The sequence below is a fragment of the Lissotriton helveticus genome, chromosome 7, assembly GCF_964261635.1.
Source record: "Lissotriton helveticus chromosome 7, aLisHel1.1, whole genome shotgun sequence".
Taxonomy (NCBI): domain Eukaryota; kingdom Metazoa; phylum Chordata; class Amphibia; order Caudata; family Salamandridae; genus Lissotriton; species Lissotriton helveticus.
Window position 1 is genome coordinate 279,863,713 of NC_136068.1, and position 18,878 is coordinate 279,882,590.

Sequence of the window (18,878 nt, forward strand, 5' to 3'; positions counted from 1 at the left end):
AACCATGTTACCCCTAGGCAGTGGGGAAGATCACTGAAATGTAGCTTATTACGTCCTCCCTATAAGCGTGAGTGGAGTGGGCTGGCCCGGCATATGCCAGCCCAGCGTAGGGGTGTAAATAAAAAGCCAATTGCGCTGGGGGTGGTTCTCTTCCGGAATGTCCGAGTTCATATGTCAATGGCAGCATTTATATCCCTGTACTCCCTTTGATCTGGTGCCACCAACTCTGTGCATCGCAAGCCAACAACACATGTCTGTGGGCTCTTGCTGACTACTTGCCTTCGAACAACACTGCAGTCAAGTAGGTCACACATTTGGAACTGAGTCTTGAAATTTTTATGGCAGAATTTTACACCATTGTACACGCCTCATCGCAGACTGAATACCCTTTCAGCTCTGGTGCCACTAACTCTGTGCTCCAAAATTCATGGACACTCTCTGGTTGAACTTTGGTGTCATTTGAGTCTATGGGCTGGGGGTTGTCTTCACCATCATATGGCTGGTACTGATTGGTGTTAAACATGAGTCTGTAGCATTTATCTCCTCCATATTGCCTGTTTCAGCTTGGTTCTGCCCTCTGCATCATGCCCTGGAAGAACACCTTCCACTGTCCCCTGAAACACTTCGCAACATACAGCTTCGACATCGACGAGGACCCGCTCAGCTCTCGTGGCCCTACCTTAGTGTATAGCAAGTCACCGTCCAGTGGCGGTGTGCCTGTTCCAGCGGCAGTGCTTCAGGGGCCACTGACTATGTGTAGCTCAAGTTATGGACCCTTGCTGTTTGAACTTTGAACTTCTGATTGTCTGATCACTGTTGTAGTTGTTGCCAGCACCAACCACTCCCTGAGGGCAGGCTTACACTCACCCCCACACCCATCCAGCAGTGTTGTCACTGGACATGTGACCCTGGCAATAAAAGGGGCTGGGTGCATGTGCACGTAGCCAGTTCCACAAACTATCTAAGTGTGTCCCTGTGGTCATTATGTATGCATGAGGGCGCGGGCCCTACCACATTACATTGTGCTGTGTACAGCGGCCGCAACCATGTCCCCTCAGGCAGTGGGGAAGACCTGGGACATGTAGCTGTGTCGCACCCCCCTGTAATCATAAGTGGAGGGGGCTGACATACAGCAGTCCAGCGTAGGGGTGTGGATGATGAACCTGGGGCTCTGGGCATGGTTAAGTTTTGACCTTACCAAGGAAGTAACAAATGTGTGGGTCTCTGTTGTAGTGTGCGTGCCACCCATCCCACAATGGGCAATGTAGCATGCCCACGGAGTGCGGGCTCTGCCAAAGGATAAATTAAGGAGTGCAAGCCCGCTCGGGGTCCGGGATCATACATGCCAACTGTTGTGAGTGTCGCTAAAACTGCAGCATAAGCCAAAGGTCTACCCTAAACCGCATTGCGAGTTCAGCCAGTCATGAACTCTACATCTGTGTCTGCCCTATCCTTACCATAAGCATAAACACATGTTGCCACCCACCTTCAACGCACAACATCACAGTGTCGTTGTTAGGCTTGAGGACATGCGCAGACAGGCATGACAATGGTGTGTCGTAAGAGTGCAGGTGATGCAACCCCGCTGCGCATACTAGTAAATAGGCTCAGGGGGAGGGAGGAGCAGCAGTGAGGCTCTGTAATACACATTAATGCCGCTCATTTGCTACAAGCAGTACATGTCAAACAGGAATCACTAAGTGACACATATCGCACACCAATGAACTAGTGAGCCTGCCAATGCATCATGCAGAACCAACTATTGACTCATGTCTCCCAGCACTGTCACAGGTGATTAAGGATATGCACTCTGCCCTTGGATGATGACAATCCTCTGAGCCCTGAACACACAGGTCCAGAGGCTGTACAATTGGGCCCACAAACGCACCAGGGGCATCATGGAATGCACATTTTGCGTGTTGAAGTCACGTTTCAGGTGCCTGGAAATCTCAGGTGGAAAGCTCCTGTACAGCCCAGACATCGTGTGCAAGATGATCGTTGCATGTTGTGCGTTACACAACATATGTGTACGCACCAATGCCCCATGGCTACAAGTGCCAGATGCACCGGACAATGATGATGAAGATGAGGCAGGTGGACCACACCCCACTGCAGCTGCAGCAGGAATAGCCTGTAGGAACACTATCATTGACAATTTCTTGACATGAGCACGTCACATTGTGACAGTCCTTAGCAATCATGGGACAGTACAAAATGACCACAGGCACAGCATGTGCAAATAAATTCATTACAACACACATTCCCTGAGTGCATTTCACTCCTCTGTACAAGCACATCACTATGGCAAGTGTAAGTGCAACATGTAGTGCTAACAATCCCAGAAATTGAAATTAGATAGTGGGTGTATCATCTCTGTACAGAGACACTGTTTAGGGTGTCACATATTCAAAATGCCATTTCTGTGTGTCAAAGATAATACGGAATCCCATTCATCAGCGTTTCACATGTGTCCCAAATCATTACATATAGGCTGTTATTTGTGATCCACAATTAACAACAGGGCTTTTTTGGGGTCAAATATGTTCCACCATGATGCAGGGGTGCACCCTGTGACTCAAGTCCCACAATATGTGCTACATGGAATTAAAGGGGAATCACTGCCCCTACATTCGTCCATACTTTCATACATGATTAATCATAGACATGATACATTTGTGTGTATTAAATGTATTATTCACCTTCAGTGGAGTGCTGAAGCTGTCTTAGTACTGGGACATGCAGACAACACTTCATAATGTTGCCCTGTGGAGGGCCAGCCAGAGTCCTTTAGGGATTGACAAGATACTCAGAAGGGGAATAGTCCAGTCCGCAGGCTGATTGCTGTGTCATTGTTAAGCAAACAAAATATGGCAGTCCATGTCGAGGTCCAAGGTTAGTGTCACATATTGTATCGGGGGACAGTGGAAGGTGTTATTTCAGGGCATGATGAAGAGGGCAGAAACAAGCCATATGGTGGAGATAAGTGCTACTGCTTCCTTCTTAATACTAAGGCAGATTCATCCTCCTTATATTTCCCAATTCACGGATGACATCGCTGTAGCCACTCTGACTAGACAGTTATTGATGTCTCTGAGTCATGACTCCAGCGATGCCATCCATGGATTGATGGAGGGCATGGGGCAGACTATGGGTGTCCGTTAGGGAGTGTAAGTGGTCCCTGATGAGACTTAGACATCCAAGTATGGCATCTAGTTTGGCTGCCATGAGGCCGAACCCCACCTGCACTTGTTCAGCCAGCTCCTTCTGGCAGTCTAACACACGGCGTTGGAACGCCATGTGTTCTTCGGTGAGGTGCTGGGAGCCAGAAGTAGTGGTGGGTGCTTCCTGCTGTGCAGGAGGTGGGCTCACCTTGATGGTGCTGGGCTGCCCTGCTACCGGAGGTGGGGTGCCGACGCTGTCCATGAACCATTGGAGATCATTGTAGTTGATGCCCTGGGGGTCGTCTCTATCATCACTGACGTGATGTAGGGTCTGCTCTGCAAGGGGTGTTGATTGTCCTTCTGCAATGTAAAGGGGAGATGCAGTTTCACAGTGTGTTCCATGTATGTTGACGCATTGGGGACATTTACATGCAGACTGCATGACAATGTACATTGTGACTTTGTGAGGAGATGCCTATTTGATGTGGACAGTGGACATTTGTACTCCATCACGGATGTGAGGTTGTACTCATACATTGTCATCTCACAGTTTCCTGCTGTGTCAGATGTGATTGGCCATTTTGTACACACATGCGGAACCAGTTGTGTCCTGTGCTCTGTTGTGAAAGTGTTGCAGTTTGTACCACATTGTAGTCAATGTTGAGGTGCTCTTCTTCTTATGTGTGTGTGCTGCATTGTGGGTGAGTCGCCCCTGCAGCTCTGATTTGCCTGCTCCTTATCCCTCTCAGGTGGTGTGCCTTTGACTTCTGTGCTTCTACAGTGCTGAGATGTTGCAGACTTTGGTAAATTGGGGTCTTGGTCGAGTTGTGACTCTTGGGCATGGTTTGTCCACAGATGTGTTGTTGATGTTAGGGGTTGTTCATGCACATGGATGTGTCAGAGTGTGACCTGCTCCTTTCCGGATGTGGTCCACACTCAGCCACCTCAGTGTTGTGGCGTGCACAATGTCATGATGATTAGACTGCAGCCATGGTAATCGTCATGTAGTGTCACTAGCATTGTCAGTGTGGCTAACAAATACGCATCTTTGTTGGGTTTCGCACGTGTGCATGTGTTGGTGGTGAGATTGGTGATGTGTGGGGTGGGACCCCTCTGGGCACATGGTGGACAGGGGCCTACTTGGTGTTTGTATGTGTGCTGCAGTGTGGCACAGGGATCAGGGACATGATCCAGAGTCATTGTGGGTGTGCAGTGTGCTCTACTTAATTGTGCATGTGTGAAATTGTTCCCATCTCCCCCAGTCCCCCCCAGTCCCTGGTAGGTACTCACACTGTTGGTGTTGTGTTAGGTCATGTTGAGCAGTGTCCAGATCCCCAACTCCTGGCACCGTATCCCGACTGATGACTGTGGCCACCATTTCCTCCATGTCATCCAGCTCCTGGTGTGCCGCAGGACCCCCACCTCCAATCTGGTCCCTGCTTTCATGTTGGCATCGAGTTTCTTCTTGGTTTTGCCCTTCACATCATTCCAGCACCTCTTGACCTCTTCCGCTGTCCTCCTCAATGCTGCAACTGCATTCATATAGTCCAAGATGGTCTGCCATATTTGCGTCTTTCTTGCCAATGACACCTTGGAGGTGATGAACAGTTGTTGGTAGTGTTCTATCATCTCCGTAATGATGATCCTGTTTTCCTGCAGACTGAACCATGTCTTCCTCTTCTCCTTGGACTTCCCCGACACACAGGTTCCTTGCTGGTCGTCTGTGGGCCTTGTGGGGTTCGCGTTGTCCTCTGCACTCGGTCTGTGTGCGTCCATGGTACTACGCAGTTACATTTTTTATAATGTTTTTTTTCTCTGCTTTTATAATGCATTTTCCCGCATGACGCGTAGGAATTGCAGACCTATCGCTGGTCATTGCTGATTTTTGTATTGCAATTTGGGACACCGAAGTTTTTTTTGCGTTTGTGTTTCATATTTTTTAGGCATCGCGTTAATTTTAACTGTCATTTGACACGTTATCGTGAGACTATCGCATGGTACCGCTGTGTTGAGAATACAACGTTAACACAGTGTTATTTCCCCACGATAGACTGCGATGTGCAGAGCTGCATTAAGATAATTTTGCGATAATTATCACACATTCTTGAGAATATCCCCCATTGTCATTTACAACGCCAATAGCTCTAACTCACACAAATGCGAGACCCATTGCATTGCAAATGCTTGTTTTTACGGGCAGCATATTACTCTTGTCTAGTGCATAATTTGAATTGAGTCCCATCCAGGTGTTTATCAGTGTGCACATTTGAGTTGTGGCTGAAGGCAGTACGAGTTTCTCTCAGTGCCTGTCAGTCGGGCAAAAAGGTATTCAGAATAGGTGGTCGTCCAATCTTTGTCATCTCTGCAAAGGACATAGAGCAAGGGTCACCTATGCCAGGTGCAAATGAGAATCTGCACAACCGTTAGTAGTTCCAGTGCATCTCCGAAACACTTTTAGCCCTATCATGAGTTAAAAACCTCAGACTGGGAAATAACTGTTCACCAACAAATTTGTGTCCGCTATTCCACAGACTTTCCCGTTTTCTGGCTCATACATTTACCATTTGATTTAAACAGGTGGTAAATGTATGCAGGGCATGCAGGGTGGAGGTAAAGGAAAGGGTAGGGAAAGAAGGGAAGAACAGGGAGATTAGTTCAGGCATGGTAGTGCATTGAGTGCTCTCTTCTTGCTATAGAAGTAAGTCGGGGGTCAGTAAAGACTTGGCTGTCGTAACAACCAAACCTTCTTGCGTTTTTACCAGCTTGAATTGTTAGTCGTATAATATTGGAAAAACTGGCGTGGGAATACCAGGTCAGTTGTGATTAGGAGTCCCAGTTTTCCATTTTTATTGATTTTTACAGACAGAACACTATTTATTTCCCTGTCTGTTTTTATCTTTATATACAGAAAAATACAGAAAAAGGGCCTTATTTGGATGTTTTTTTCTACTGTCGATCATGAGAGCCAGGTCAGTAGGCGTACAGACAGAGAGACAGGTGAGATTAAATAGAGACAGTAGATTTCCTAATTAAGCTTAATTACGTGCAGATCAACAGTTATGTATGCTATTGTACAATGCAAGTGTTTTCAGATAACGCTATTGCACTGTATACAGCTGAAACCGTTTGGACATTCAAATGTGAGTATAAATTTATCAGTTAAATAAATGTGGAAAAATACCCAAACAGAAATACAGACAGAAATGTCGAAAAAATAAATACCATAAAACTGGGAGCCCTAGTTGTGATCAAGCAGTGTAGATTTCCATGAGGGGATCCTCCTGGTCAGACTGACTTATAATCAGAGCCTAGTGTCAGTTTCAGTTTGCACATAATGAGACATTCCTTTACACATAAAAAACGCACAGATTTTGCCTTTTTTTTAGAAGGTAGGACACTCGATAGTGAACCTCAGTTCATTCAATAGGTTCACTCCCTAAAGCCCTCGAGTCGCCGCTGACGTATGTGTGTGCAAGCCAAGAACAGGAATCCCACAGGTACCCTAATGAATGAATATCAATTGTTAGACAATAGCATCACTCGTTAATTACTGGTTATTTACTATACAAATATTTATTCCACAAATATTTTTAATAGAATGTGTGGGGTTATATTTTTAATTTTCTTTGGACGATCATTTTGCTCGATGTACTGTACTGTACCACGTCTTTTTAATTTTAAATAAAATTCGGCAAGAGACCAATTTTGCACATGAGTGTGTTCATATTTGAGCGCGTTTCTGTGGAGATCTCAGAAAAAAAAGAAACTGGACAGGATATAGAATGCCCTCCACCCCACCCCTCACCCCGCTCATTTGCATGTGCTTGATTAAATTAGAGGAAGTGCCCGGCTGTGGTGATATAAGCCACTCCACTAAAATCTGCTTCACTTGCAGCCCCGCAGTCGCAAATACAGTCAGTGAACTTGACAGCAAAGAGTGCAAAGCAACCATGGCACGCAAAGGAGGTAAGGAAGAAGTATATATTGCAGACCCTAAGTTTACTTTTTTTAATGGCTCTCTTGGGATCAATGTATCGTATACACTTCTGCACTATTCAATGTCACATGTAATTAATAGGAAACATATATTCTGTCAGCAGGCAAATTATTAATTTCTAATGAGGACCATTGATGACTCTGCAAATAATGTTATACAGAAATGCAATGTTTTCTGCAATTCCTTTTTTGAATTGATAATGATGTAAAGAAACCGAAATAATATCACCAAAGGAGGTATTTCATGACAAGATCAAATAAAACGGTTACCTTGTCGAAAGTGACCCAGAAGCTTTGCTAAAATGACAACTTGCCTTTTTAGGTTTCGCACCTTGAATGCATTTACTACCACATGCTAGCCACATGTGTGTCGATGCCCTGCCTGAACAGCAGTCCAGCTGCTGAAGGGCGTGTCCTCACAACTAAGTGAAATTTATTGTCCAGGAACTATGCTACTATGTTTCCTTACTGACATTTTGTGCCTGCATGCGTATGACATAGCAGTGTGTTTTCGAATTTGTGGTGACTTTCAAAATGCCTATTTTTTAGTTCAAGTATTTTTTATAGTTAAAATTGAAAAAGGATAACAAATACAGGAATACATGAGATACAAGCAAAATCCAGGCAATACAATATGCACATAAAAATACAGGGGTAGATGTATCAAGCCTTTTGTGATTCACAAAGACCGAAATTCTGCGAATTTCGCCCTTTGCGAATCGCAAAAGGCTTTTTTGCATTTTTTGAAATGTATCAAAAAATCGCAAAATAAGGAATCGCAAAATTTGCGATTCCTTAAATGCGATGTATGTGGGATTTAGAAATTGCGAATTCGGGTTAAGAAATCGCAAATTACCACCAATTTGTAGTTGGTGGTAATTTGCGATTTGATTTAAAAATGCCCTATTTGGCATTTGTGAAGGTGGCATGTGACGCACATACATGCCCATAGGGCATGTATGTGCGCCATATGCACACACATGTAAATTTCAGGGGTGCAGCAGGGTGTCTTTGAGACACCCCTGCACCCTTGAAATTATTCTCAATTTGCGAATTCGCAAATTGCGATTCGCAAATTAAGAAATATTTCACAATCATTCCAATGGGCCTCCTGGCCCATAGGAATGCATGGGAAATTATTCCTTAATTGCGAATTCGCAAATAAGGAAGATTAAGAAATCGCTAAAAAATAGCGATTTTCAACATACATTCCATTTTGCGATTTCTAAATAGCGATTCCTTAAAAATTGCTATTTAGAAATCGCAAAATGGAATCTTGATACATCTACCCCACAGTTCATTACACTGAGCAAATTGGTACAGCAGAGTCAGAGAAGTTAGACAGATGAGCGAGGACAGCGCAGAGGGAAGTGTCCGCAATATTACGAATTAGAAAAAATGTGATTTAAGAGCAAAAAAAATAGCCGTATTACCAGTAAGACTAAGTATAGTGTAGAGCAGTACCAAGTAAATTGACAGTATTTGTATCGCCTATGGTACATAGAAAAAAAAGGGGGGGAAGGGGAAGGAAGAGTGTTGAGGAATAGGCCAGGATGCCTGTCACATGGCAGTTCGGGTTGGACTGTTCCCATGAGGCACAGGGTCAGAATGATCTGCATATTGCCATGTCTGAACTGGGGTGGCGGAGTAAGCTAAAGAATGATGATGGATTACACCCAGATCAGATGACTGAGGTTGAGTGCTTGCATTGTTCAACACTCCGTCCATCATCCCCTTTGGTATTGCTTTGTTCGCCCTAAATTGGCAGGGTATGCCCAGACGTGGGTCCCTTGCTCACTTTGCCACTGGATTCAAGCTAGCCTGGCTGATGACGACTGATTAGCCAGAAACCTGTCCCAGGATGCTTGTTTCCGGTCCAGGGAAGACATGGCTTTGGCAGTTTGGATTGGACTGTTCCCATGAGGCACAGGGTCAGACTGATCTGCATATGGCCATGTCTGAACTGGGGTGGTGGATTGAGCTAAAGAATGATGATGGATTAAACGAGATCAGTTGACTGGGGGTGAGTGCTTGCATTGTTCAACACTCCGTCCATCATCCCCTTTGGTATTGCTTTGTCACATGACTCAAGCATGATTCCTTACAGCCAATATTGGAAAGGGTCAGTGTGCCCTGAGAGCCTTGTACCATGTAATTATCAAAGGACTGCCAAACCCTACTAGAGATTAGTGGAACATAATGGTTCCCTAAGAGTGACGTATAAGCCCCACGGAGAAATGAAACCCAAGCCCACCAGGTGTGGTAAGATGGATTTTGAAAGGTCTTCCATTCTGTAAGTATGACTTTAAGTGCAAAATGGCTTTAAAGTTTCTATCTGATTTGTCCTGTGAGTGCGGGCTCTGTGTAGTGTGGATGGCATTTGTTACTCTTGACATGAATGAACCTGCTTTAATGAGCTGTTGTACCATGTCTGACGGGTGAGATCCCAAATGCACATAGTCAAATGTAAAACAATGTTATACGAGTTAAGAATATATTACTCTAAGGCCACATTATGCGTGCCCTTTTAATTCAACTGGGGCCAATAGCAGGAACCAATGCCCCCTAGTAATCACAAGTTCCCCAGTAACTTCAGTTCCTGATTTTTCACTGGCAGATTCCACCTGCTAAGGGAAGGTGCAGTTTCCGGGGGAAATACTGGGTGAAATAAAGAATTAAAAGAGGAATCAGGCCTGGATTTTCCAGTTTACGTGGTAATTTCGAATGGGGGCCCCGCATGGCCACTTTTAGTGGCTGCGTAACGCTGCGCCCTTTTCATTGGTGGCTCCTACAATGAGGCAGTGAGGACTGGAGGGGGTGCGGGACAGAAGAGGACCAACTCCTCAAGGACGTTAGTAAACTGACCTTGCCCCATTATGGCGGCCTGCCTGTCTGTGGCATGGATAGCAGCCAAGGCAAAAAAGTTCCAACCAGCTAGCTAGCTCTCTCTCTCTCTTTCTCCCCCTCCTCCCCCCCCCCCCCCCCCCCATCCCCTGTCAGCAGTAATTGGCTGGGGGAACTGTAGATAGTGAAATAAGCACCTGCAGTGTCCCCTCCCCCTTAAATATAGCCTCCAAAGGCTCCAGCTTACCAGGGAAATGCCGGCTGACAGTCAGTCCGGCCTTGGACCCAGCTGAGGCTGCTGCAGGCACAGGACGGGAGCACTAGCAGTGCTTATGCAACACACAAAAATGTATGTCGGACATACCACAGCGCAAAGCCAATATGCAGAGAGAAAATTAATGTAACCATGTAGACAAAATGACTGCGTACATTTTACCAATAAGAAATGATAAAACCACTTCAGTTTTGCTGGTCGTTTTGACCTGGTAGATTGTTACCCGAATGAAAATGTTCTCGCTAAGTTTAAAAAAAACTTTGTATATGAGAAAATTAAGGTAAATCATGAATCTTAGCAAAGGGCAAAAGTCTGCAACGTCAAAAAAGTTTGCAGACTGAACCCGAAAAGTTTTCGAACTTCTTTTGGCTCTATACAAAATAGAAGTTGAGAAACTCTAGGGAGCTAAAGACATCTGTGTTTGACTAGATTTGCTGTAGAACGGATCCAGGAGATCCAGTTGATCCTTCTTCTACACAAGGCAGTGTGTTAAGTGTGAGCACAGAACAGGAGAGACCCTTTGCAGGGTCAGACAGGGACAGCAAATAGGTCCGGGCATCAAAATACGAGTGGCCCCCATTAGCGAATCAGATTGCTAAAAATGTGGTTCGATTTGCAAATAGGTCCAGTTTTGAACTGGTAAGGAGATATTGTATCAGTGTTGGCAAGGTATAGTAGTAGACTGCATACATTTTTTCTAGCTGCAGGCAAAGTTTGCGGTAATATCAGAGAAATCAAAAGTAACAACCAGCCCACCTGACCATAAAAAAGGCCCACAAACATCCAAAACCGGCCTCTACAGTGATCTCTCACACCAGCCCTTCTGGCACTGCCAGCTTGCCCTGTAATCTAGCCCAACTCTGTTCCTATGTAGTGCTGTGAATAAAAATGGGAGATGGTAGAGAGCTATGCTCAAGTAGGGTTGTCACGTGGATGACGTGTTTTTGCCAGTATGACAAGTATTTTGATATCACAGCAGGTATTTGTTCCCCTTAGACCTACATCATTTAAACAGTGAATACATTTTAAAATGTGTTCTAGAGCTGCCTTCATGATTCTTGACTAATAATTAAATTAAACAAAGACAGAAAGCTGCTGATAAACATGATTACAAATGATTGTATATAAGGTTCTGTTTAAGTATCATATCCAGGCCTTTGCTGAATCTTAAAATGTCAACAACCGGCCAGTATTTTCCTCTAGGAAATGTGGCAACCCTAAAGTGAGACAGGAATCGGGCATTTGAATTTGAGTGCAAGCAATTTTGTAACAGTTAGGTTACCAAAACACGACACCCAGAACAGAAACTAGATCACCTTCTGCAAAACTGGGAGTGGGATTCTCTTGCATTTTCAAAGATTTTACTACCAACGACTGGTTTAACAATTCAACCACCCCTAGATAACCCACCTTAAGAACCAACAGGGAAGCATATTTCTCTGCTGCTGCACTGAAATATACCTGGCTGCCTGCTCAAACATATTTCTCTAGGACATGGTGGCACCAGTCTCCTGCACCCATACAGGGCTAAAGTGGTGCCAGGACCTGCTAGGGAAGCGTGTTTGCCCCTTTGGAACTTCTATCTTATGGTTTGAGGATGGAGAATGTACTCAGACAGAGACGGCTACCTGGAATGCATCCATAGCCCCAGCTAGAGCTGAACTATTCATGTTGACATGAGGTTAGAATTGTGGGCATACACTGTGGCACCTAAAAAAAGATTCTCAAGCTGAGGAGCCAGGCCTAACAATTAGATGGCCTAACTTCAAAGTAGCATTGCTCATTAACTTGCAGAAAATAAGCTCTCTTCTAGAGGACTGAGAAAGCCAGAAGATTGTTTAGTCTGGTTAACAGTTTCAGCGGAATGAAGCATTAGCTTATACCATACACTGTTCACTCACAGCTACAGAGGGTTCAATGGTCCAAGATTAGCATATGGGACATTAATCTTGTCGTATTTATTTGCATTTCCCATAGAATAATACTGAACTCTTTTAATGGTTCTTTCCTATGGGGTGAGCCTTATGGGAGCTCAGTCAGAGCGCACATCAAGGGGGTTGCCTTTATCTCCCTGAGCCTAACACTCTAATTCACTTAAATAGGATTTCAAATGTGAAAAGGCTTTTATTTGTGATAGGAAGAGAGCCAATGAATGCCAAACACAATCCACTTTAACTCAATCAATGTTGACATGCAATTTTACTGTTTCAAGCTGTGTACATCTGGAATCCATAAATTCATGAATTCATGAATTCCAGTATTTGTTTTATTTTACATGAATAATCCAGGAAAGTACTGATGTTTAAAATAATGGATTCATGAATTCATGAATCCATGAATTCCAGTATTTTTTTATTTTACATGAATAATCCAGGAAAGTTCTGATGTTAAAAATAATGGGCCGTATATGCTAAGACCCTGGCCGCAAAAGGTGGTTGTAATTTGCAAGCAATCTTTTGTGATCAGAAACATATTTTGCGAAATGGCCAACTGCGAGAACTTGCGTTGCTGGTTGACTGGGATGTGAGCCTTGATAAAGCAACAGCCACAGTCGTTTGCAGGGTGAACCACAAACAGTCACTAAATTAATCTGTGCTTAATTCTGGGTATTTTGGCATTTAAAGCAGTCTGGCGTAACTTAAAGGAAATGTATACAGTATGCAGCACACCAACAGTGATAAAGTGAGAATACAACACAAGAAAAACACCATACTAATATAAAAAATATTGAGTATATTTTTAATCGATTATTTGATGCGAAAAATATAGAAATCCTATTAGTAGAACTGGAGTTATGAGTTTTTAAAGTTTCTAGTGAAAACTAGAGCCTAAACACTCAAAGCGCCAACCCCAGACAGCCAGTCACACAAGACCGGGTCACAGTTGAAAAATATGTCCAACCGCGATGAAGGTGGTTTGGTTACAAGTAGATTGGGCCTTGTCTGCTCTTACCATTGCATTTAAAATACATTTTGAGAAAAAGTGTTCTGAGAAGGTAAAGTTCAGTGGGGCAAGGCTGCAGGAATTGTCTGGGGAGGGCAAGTTATCACAGTGGAGCCTTGGGTCAAAGCTATGGTGAAGATTTCTGAGTTCAGACTTAGTTGTTTTTATGAGAGAAAGGCCTGTAGCCGAAGACAGTTCCAGAGCTCGGATACTCCTAATGTGAAAGATAGCTTTAAAGGATTTGCTGTTGTGGAGTAAAAAGTAGTGGAAGAATCTGTAAAGCCAATCTGATCAGCGATGCATCTCAGGTGGGTAGGTGAGCAGGTTGGTCCCGGTCTCCTCCTGGTTATCAGAGTAGTTTTTGGGCAAAAATACTTTTTAAGTCCTCACAACTGGGCACTTTTAGCATGACAACCAAGGGTCCAGGACTGGTGGGATACCACTTGTGGTGGGTGAGAATGGGTGGTCAGGACTCACTCAAGCTAGGCCCAGGTGCGGGTTGAAGGTGGTGGGATCCTTTTGTTTCCCAGTGGCTCTGAACAGGAGACGAGCAAACCAGCCCTTGGAATCACTCTGGGAGTCCTGGGTTTAGAAGATTATGCAGGGCTTAACAGCAGGGCTGGACTCCGAAGGTTCAAGGGAGACTCCAGGTAGCAAAGCAGTACTTCCAGGCAGTGGCAGCTCACACAGGTAATGCTGCGTGGCAGTGAGGCAGGGCAGGGCAGGGTGGAGTGTAGTAGAGTTTGACATATGTCAGGAAAGATTAAAGTAAATAAATAAATAAAACCACTCACCTTGCGTTCGCCACATCACCAACTCAGCGATGTGGGGAGCACAACGTAAGGGGTTTTATATTTTTATTTGTTTACTTCAATCTTTCCTGTTGTATGTCAAACCCTACTGCCCCCCACCCTGTCCTGCCTCGCTGTCCCAGAGCGTTACCTATTCAAGCCGTCACTGCTACCAGGAACAGCAAAGCAGTCTTGTATAGTGCACAGCAGGTCACAGCAGCAGGCAGTACTCTCAGAGTCCTTCCTGAGGTCCAGGAGTTAACTTAAGAGTGTATCTGAAAGTCCTATTTTTTAACATGGTGCCCATCCACTGGAAGGTGGGAGAAGCTTCTTTGAAGTGCATGAAATTTCCTGACTCCCCTTTACTGGCTCCAAGCTCGCTGCAGTGACAATGTGGAGGTAATAATTAATTTTTGTGATGACGGCAGAGCACAGCCTATTTAGTTGCAAGTGGGGCTGTGCAATGCCCCTCCCCATGCTGCCAGAAGATGACCCATTCAGGCACACCTAATCCCTCACTTGTGACAGACTGGGAGGAATTTGCAAAGTCCAACTGACAGTTACACCCGTCATGTAACCCAAGATAGCCTACAGGCATAAAAGGGTATGACAATGCAAACTTTTTAAAAGTGGTGTTTTCGAAATTGTAATTAAAAATCCAACTTTACCATTAAAGAAGATCTTTCATTACAATTTATTAGGTAACAAACATGACCTTGCTAACTGGTCCCAATAAAAAAACAGCACCTATTAAATGTAATAAAGCAACCCTCTGTGATCTATGGAACAGGTAGGCCTCACAGTAGTGAAAAGTGAAGTTAGGATTTTTTCACCACAAGGACATATATAACTTAAACTTAAAAGCACATGTCTAACTTTTATCACAATGCACCCTTCCCTATGGGCTACCTAGGGCATACTGTAGGGTGACATACTTGCAATGAAAGGGGATTTTAAACAATGGCAATGGGGGTTATAATGCCAAGTCCAATTGGCAGTTTAAGACTGCATTCAGCGCTACTTAAGTGGGTTCCACAATAAGTATTGGAGGCCCACTAGTAGCATTTAATTTACAGGGCCTGTGTATTTGGTATACCACTCTACGAGGGACTTATAGGTAAATTAAATAAGACAATCATGTGTAAGCACATAAAATCAGGTTTAGCGGAGTGAGCACAAGTACTTTAGCACTGGTTAGTAGCTGTAAACTCCACAGAGGCCTAAGAACAACAAAAATGTATCCAGCAAAAAAGTGGAGAGTAAAGGTAAAACGTTTGGGGGTGACCCCGCAGAGCGGGCCAGGTCCAACAACCATGTACTATTAGATATTTGCAAAATATGGATTCAAATTGTAAACCACTGATACATAAAGTACTACATAATTTGGAACAGATACCCAAAATACGCTCCTTTCAAACTGTGAATCAGTAACCTTTTGGAATCCCATTTTAGGAGTCTGTAAATTTTGACATACTCCTAACATGGGATTTGTACTAGGCCTGGGCGAAATTTAAATTACATCACTATAATTTCAGTAATTCCACACTACTCTTTGACGTAGGTTTACACAAAATAACTGAATTATTCCCGCTTGAGAAATTAAGAGTAATTTGGGGGGGAATAAATCGTACTGCTACTGCAAGAGCACATTGAGAGAGCACAGGTGGCTGCTCGCACTGCTGTTTATGTTTGGTGCATTTAGTTCTATTTTATTGGCACAAAGTGTATCCTCACATCCATTTTGGATGCAAGGGCACATTCTGCACTGAGAAATTAGCACTTAATCCTAGGAGTAAATTGGGTTGAAGTCCTACCCCACATGTACATTAGCGAGTGCAAGCAGCTGCCCGCACTGCTATTCTTGTTCTGTTGCATTTATTGCAAACTGCATCCTCATGTCCATTTTGAGCACCCGGGGGCAGTTTTGGAGGAAGAAAATCATAGTAAATTCAAATGTCTCTTCTTGCATAATTCTACATAATCTCGCAGAATGTGTGTGTGTTTCTGCATGATCACGCTACACAGAAATCTGGTTTTTATGCCCACCCCTAATTTTTACCTCTCTTCCAGGTTATTTGAACAAAAGACAATCCCAAATAATTACATTTTAGAGCACCTAGCTGAGAATGAATATTGCCAGGGACATTTCTAATGGAGTAGTTAGAGGTTCCCCAGTTCTTTGGAACGATTTAGCCAAATGGTGCATTTTACAGCACTTAACTGGTCATCACAATATTTTGTTTCGAAACATCTCTAAACAAGGGTAACAGAATGGATTATCCAGGAATTTCTCGTGACTAAAATGCCAGGAAAATGTGTAGGAAATTCTTCTGTCAAACTGTGGCTAAGACTTAAATCATTGCCAATCCCCTGCAAAACTATTTCCCAGGAATAGTATTAAAAGTAAATGAATGAGAGCATAAGGTACCCTTTTTTTACCCTTAGAAATATTTGTCATTGAATGATTTCTATTATGGAGGATCGCTAAGGGACCATCGGGCAAGAACAAATTATTCAAAGGAGACATTGAGGAATAAAGAAACTAAACATGTTCATAAAACTAATACAGTATAATAAAGAAAAATCAATAAATGTCAGACAGAAGCCAGATGGATAGACCCACCAGTTTACTTTCCAACCTCCTATATCTTAATTAGGCAGTTGGAAAGTAAACCGACAGAGCATTACGATGCAACACTTGGTCGGAGCTTTTACAGGCCGCATCGTAATCTGCCCCTTAGTGTGCATGCAGCTAAATAATCAAGCAGAAACCCTCATGTTGTACTATTATCTGCAGCCTCTGCCAGTGCCACCTTGCCTCTATGTACTGCCACAACACTCTGAGTAGTAGTTCCTGTACATTAAACACAAAAGAATGACTCAGAATAACTGCATTTAGGGCCAGATGTAGGTAAATCTAATTTACTGATTCATAAATACTGAATTTTACTGATTCGGTATTTATGAATCGGTAAATTAGATGTAGATAAAAAATCGGTAATTTTTACCGATTCGGTAGGATTCGGTATTTACCGATTCGGTAAATACCGAATCGGTATTTGCCATTGATTCCTATGGGCCTTGAAGCCCATAGGAATCAATAGCAAATACCGATTCGGTAATTACCGAATCGGTAAAATTACCGAATTGACAGGGGGAACAGGGTGTCACTTTGACACCCTGTTGCACCCCTGTTTCAGGCTTGTGTGCCATGTGACACACATACATGCCCTTAGGGCATGTCTGTGTGCCACATGGCACCGGTGTACATGCACAGATGTGCATGTACACAGGCATTCGTTAATTACCATGTAATAGTATTACATGGTAAATACCGAATCCTAAAAGCCCTGTAGCACTGTTAACAGTGCTACCTACATTTGAAAATACATATTCGGTAATTTTACCGCTCACTAAATTTACCGAAACGGTAAAATTCACAAATTCGGTAACTTTACAGGTTCTGTAATTTTACTTATTCGGTAAAATTACCGATTCGGTAAAATTACCGAATATGTATGTTTTAAACACCCCTACATGTCAATGTCAAAATACCGGTCGGAAACGGCCGAAAATCGGTATTTTCGGGCGTTTCCGACCGGTATTGCCCTACCTACATCTGGCCCCAAGTGTTTAAGGGATTGTTCTCAACCAGGTTGCTTGTGGATATACATGGCTGAATATCTGTGTGGAGTACAATATGGGGTCTAAGCCATCTCTAAGATGCTGTCCCCTCAACTGGAAATGGCGGAAAACTCTCTGACATTATCTGTACATTACCCTTCCAATTTTAAGATGCCCACCACAAGCGAAGTGCATTTACTAGAGTTTGCCAGTGAAAGACTGTTGCCCTGGAAGAACGACTCTCCTAAGAAGAGAGGGGCCCTGTGAGGTTGTGAAGGGTCCAGAGTGAATGGGGTGAATGAGTAGTCATGTTCTCTGTTGCCAGGAACTAGAGTGCAGAAACCGAAGGTGGCTCAAGGTGGAAGGTTCTTGTCTGATCCTCATGAGTCTTCACTGAATTCAAGTGATCAGTCTATTTCCTGAGCCCAATCATTTCAGCCATTTACTCACAACCTGAGACTGCGGTGTAGCGAACAGCTAGAACGCTGAATTTTCATAAAACAAGCTATCTCGAGAGGTGGACTCATATCCTTCAGAAACGTATTAAGGCAAAGTGGGCCATTGCCCAGAGCCCGCTCCTTCCAAGAGTCACCATAGCCAAGCATGTATAACAGAAATTTAGGGGCCCATTTACTAAGAGTATGCACCAGAGCAAAGAAATGCAAACTGAAGCAAAGTGCTGTAAATGCTTGCAAGAGTTTTTACAATCCACAGCTGTAATAGTGCACTGATCTCAGCAGAGCGGTAATAGCGCTTTGTGCCACTTTATTACTTGAGTGTAACTTGGGCAAATTAAAGCAAGCATTTATAGTTTCTGATGCTAAATGCAAGCTACTAAAATAGCCAGACTGGCCTTTGTGTAAAAAAAATAATGCCTCCTTGAAGTAGGCATAACATTGCAAGCGGGCTGCTTTGTATAACACATTGAAAAGTATGGAATGTTTAAGAATTTGTCTTGGCATAGGATTATGGATTGGAAAGGTATGCTTCAGGTACACTCCAATGCTAGAAAGCACACACCTTGGCACCATGGTGCAAAGTTTAAGCGCTAGTTAAGGGTAATGAGCATCAGCAGCATCAATAATAATACATATGGCACTGCTCTGCTTTCACCTCTTGCAAACCTCAGTGCAGCAACTTTGTCCTGTGTTGCGCTAAATATAAACCTGCCCCTTAGTGTGCATGCTTGACTTGCCCAGCCTAAACTCTTGCATACTCTGGCAGTTGGTCTTATTTAAATTAAAG

The 18,878-nt window shown here is 43.6% G+C and overlaps 1 protein-coding gene across 1 annotated transcript in view; it reads left to right on the forward strand.

The window, feature by feature from the left end:
* Positions 1-7,063: 7,063 nt before the first annotated feature.
* The window catches only part of LOC144766734 (protein-glutamine gamma-glutamyltransferase E-like), a 33,184-nt gene continuing 21,369 nt past the window's right edge, over positions 7,064-18,878 (forward strand). Inside the window, exon 1 of the mRNA XM_078650486.1 lies at positions 7,064-7,127. Coding sequence (XP_078506612.1) covers positions 7,112-7,127 — 16 coding nt within the window. The 5' untranslated portion in view covers positions 7,064-7,111. The remainder of the gene's footprint in view (positions 7,128-18,878) is intronic.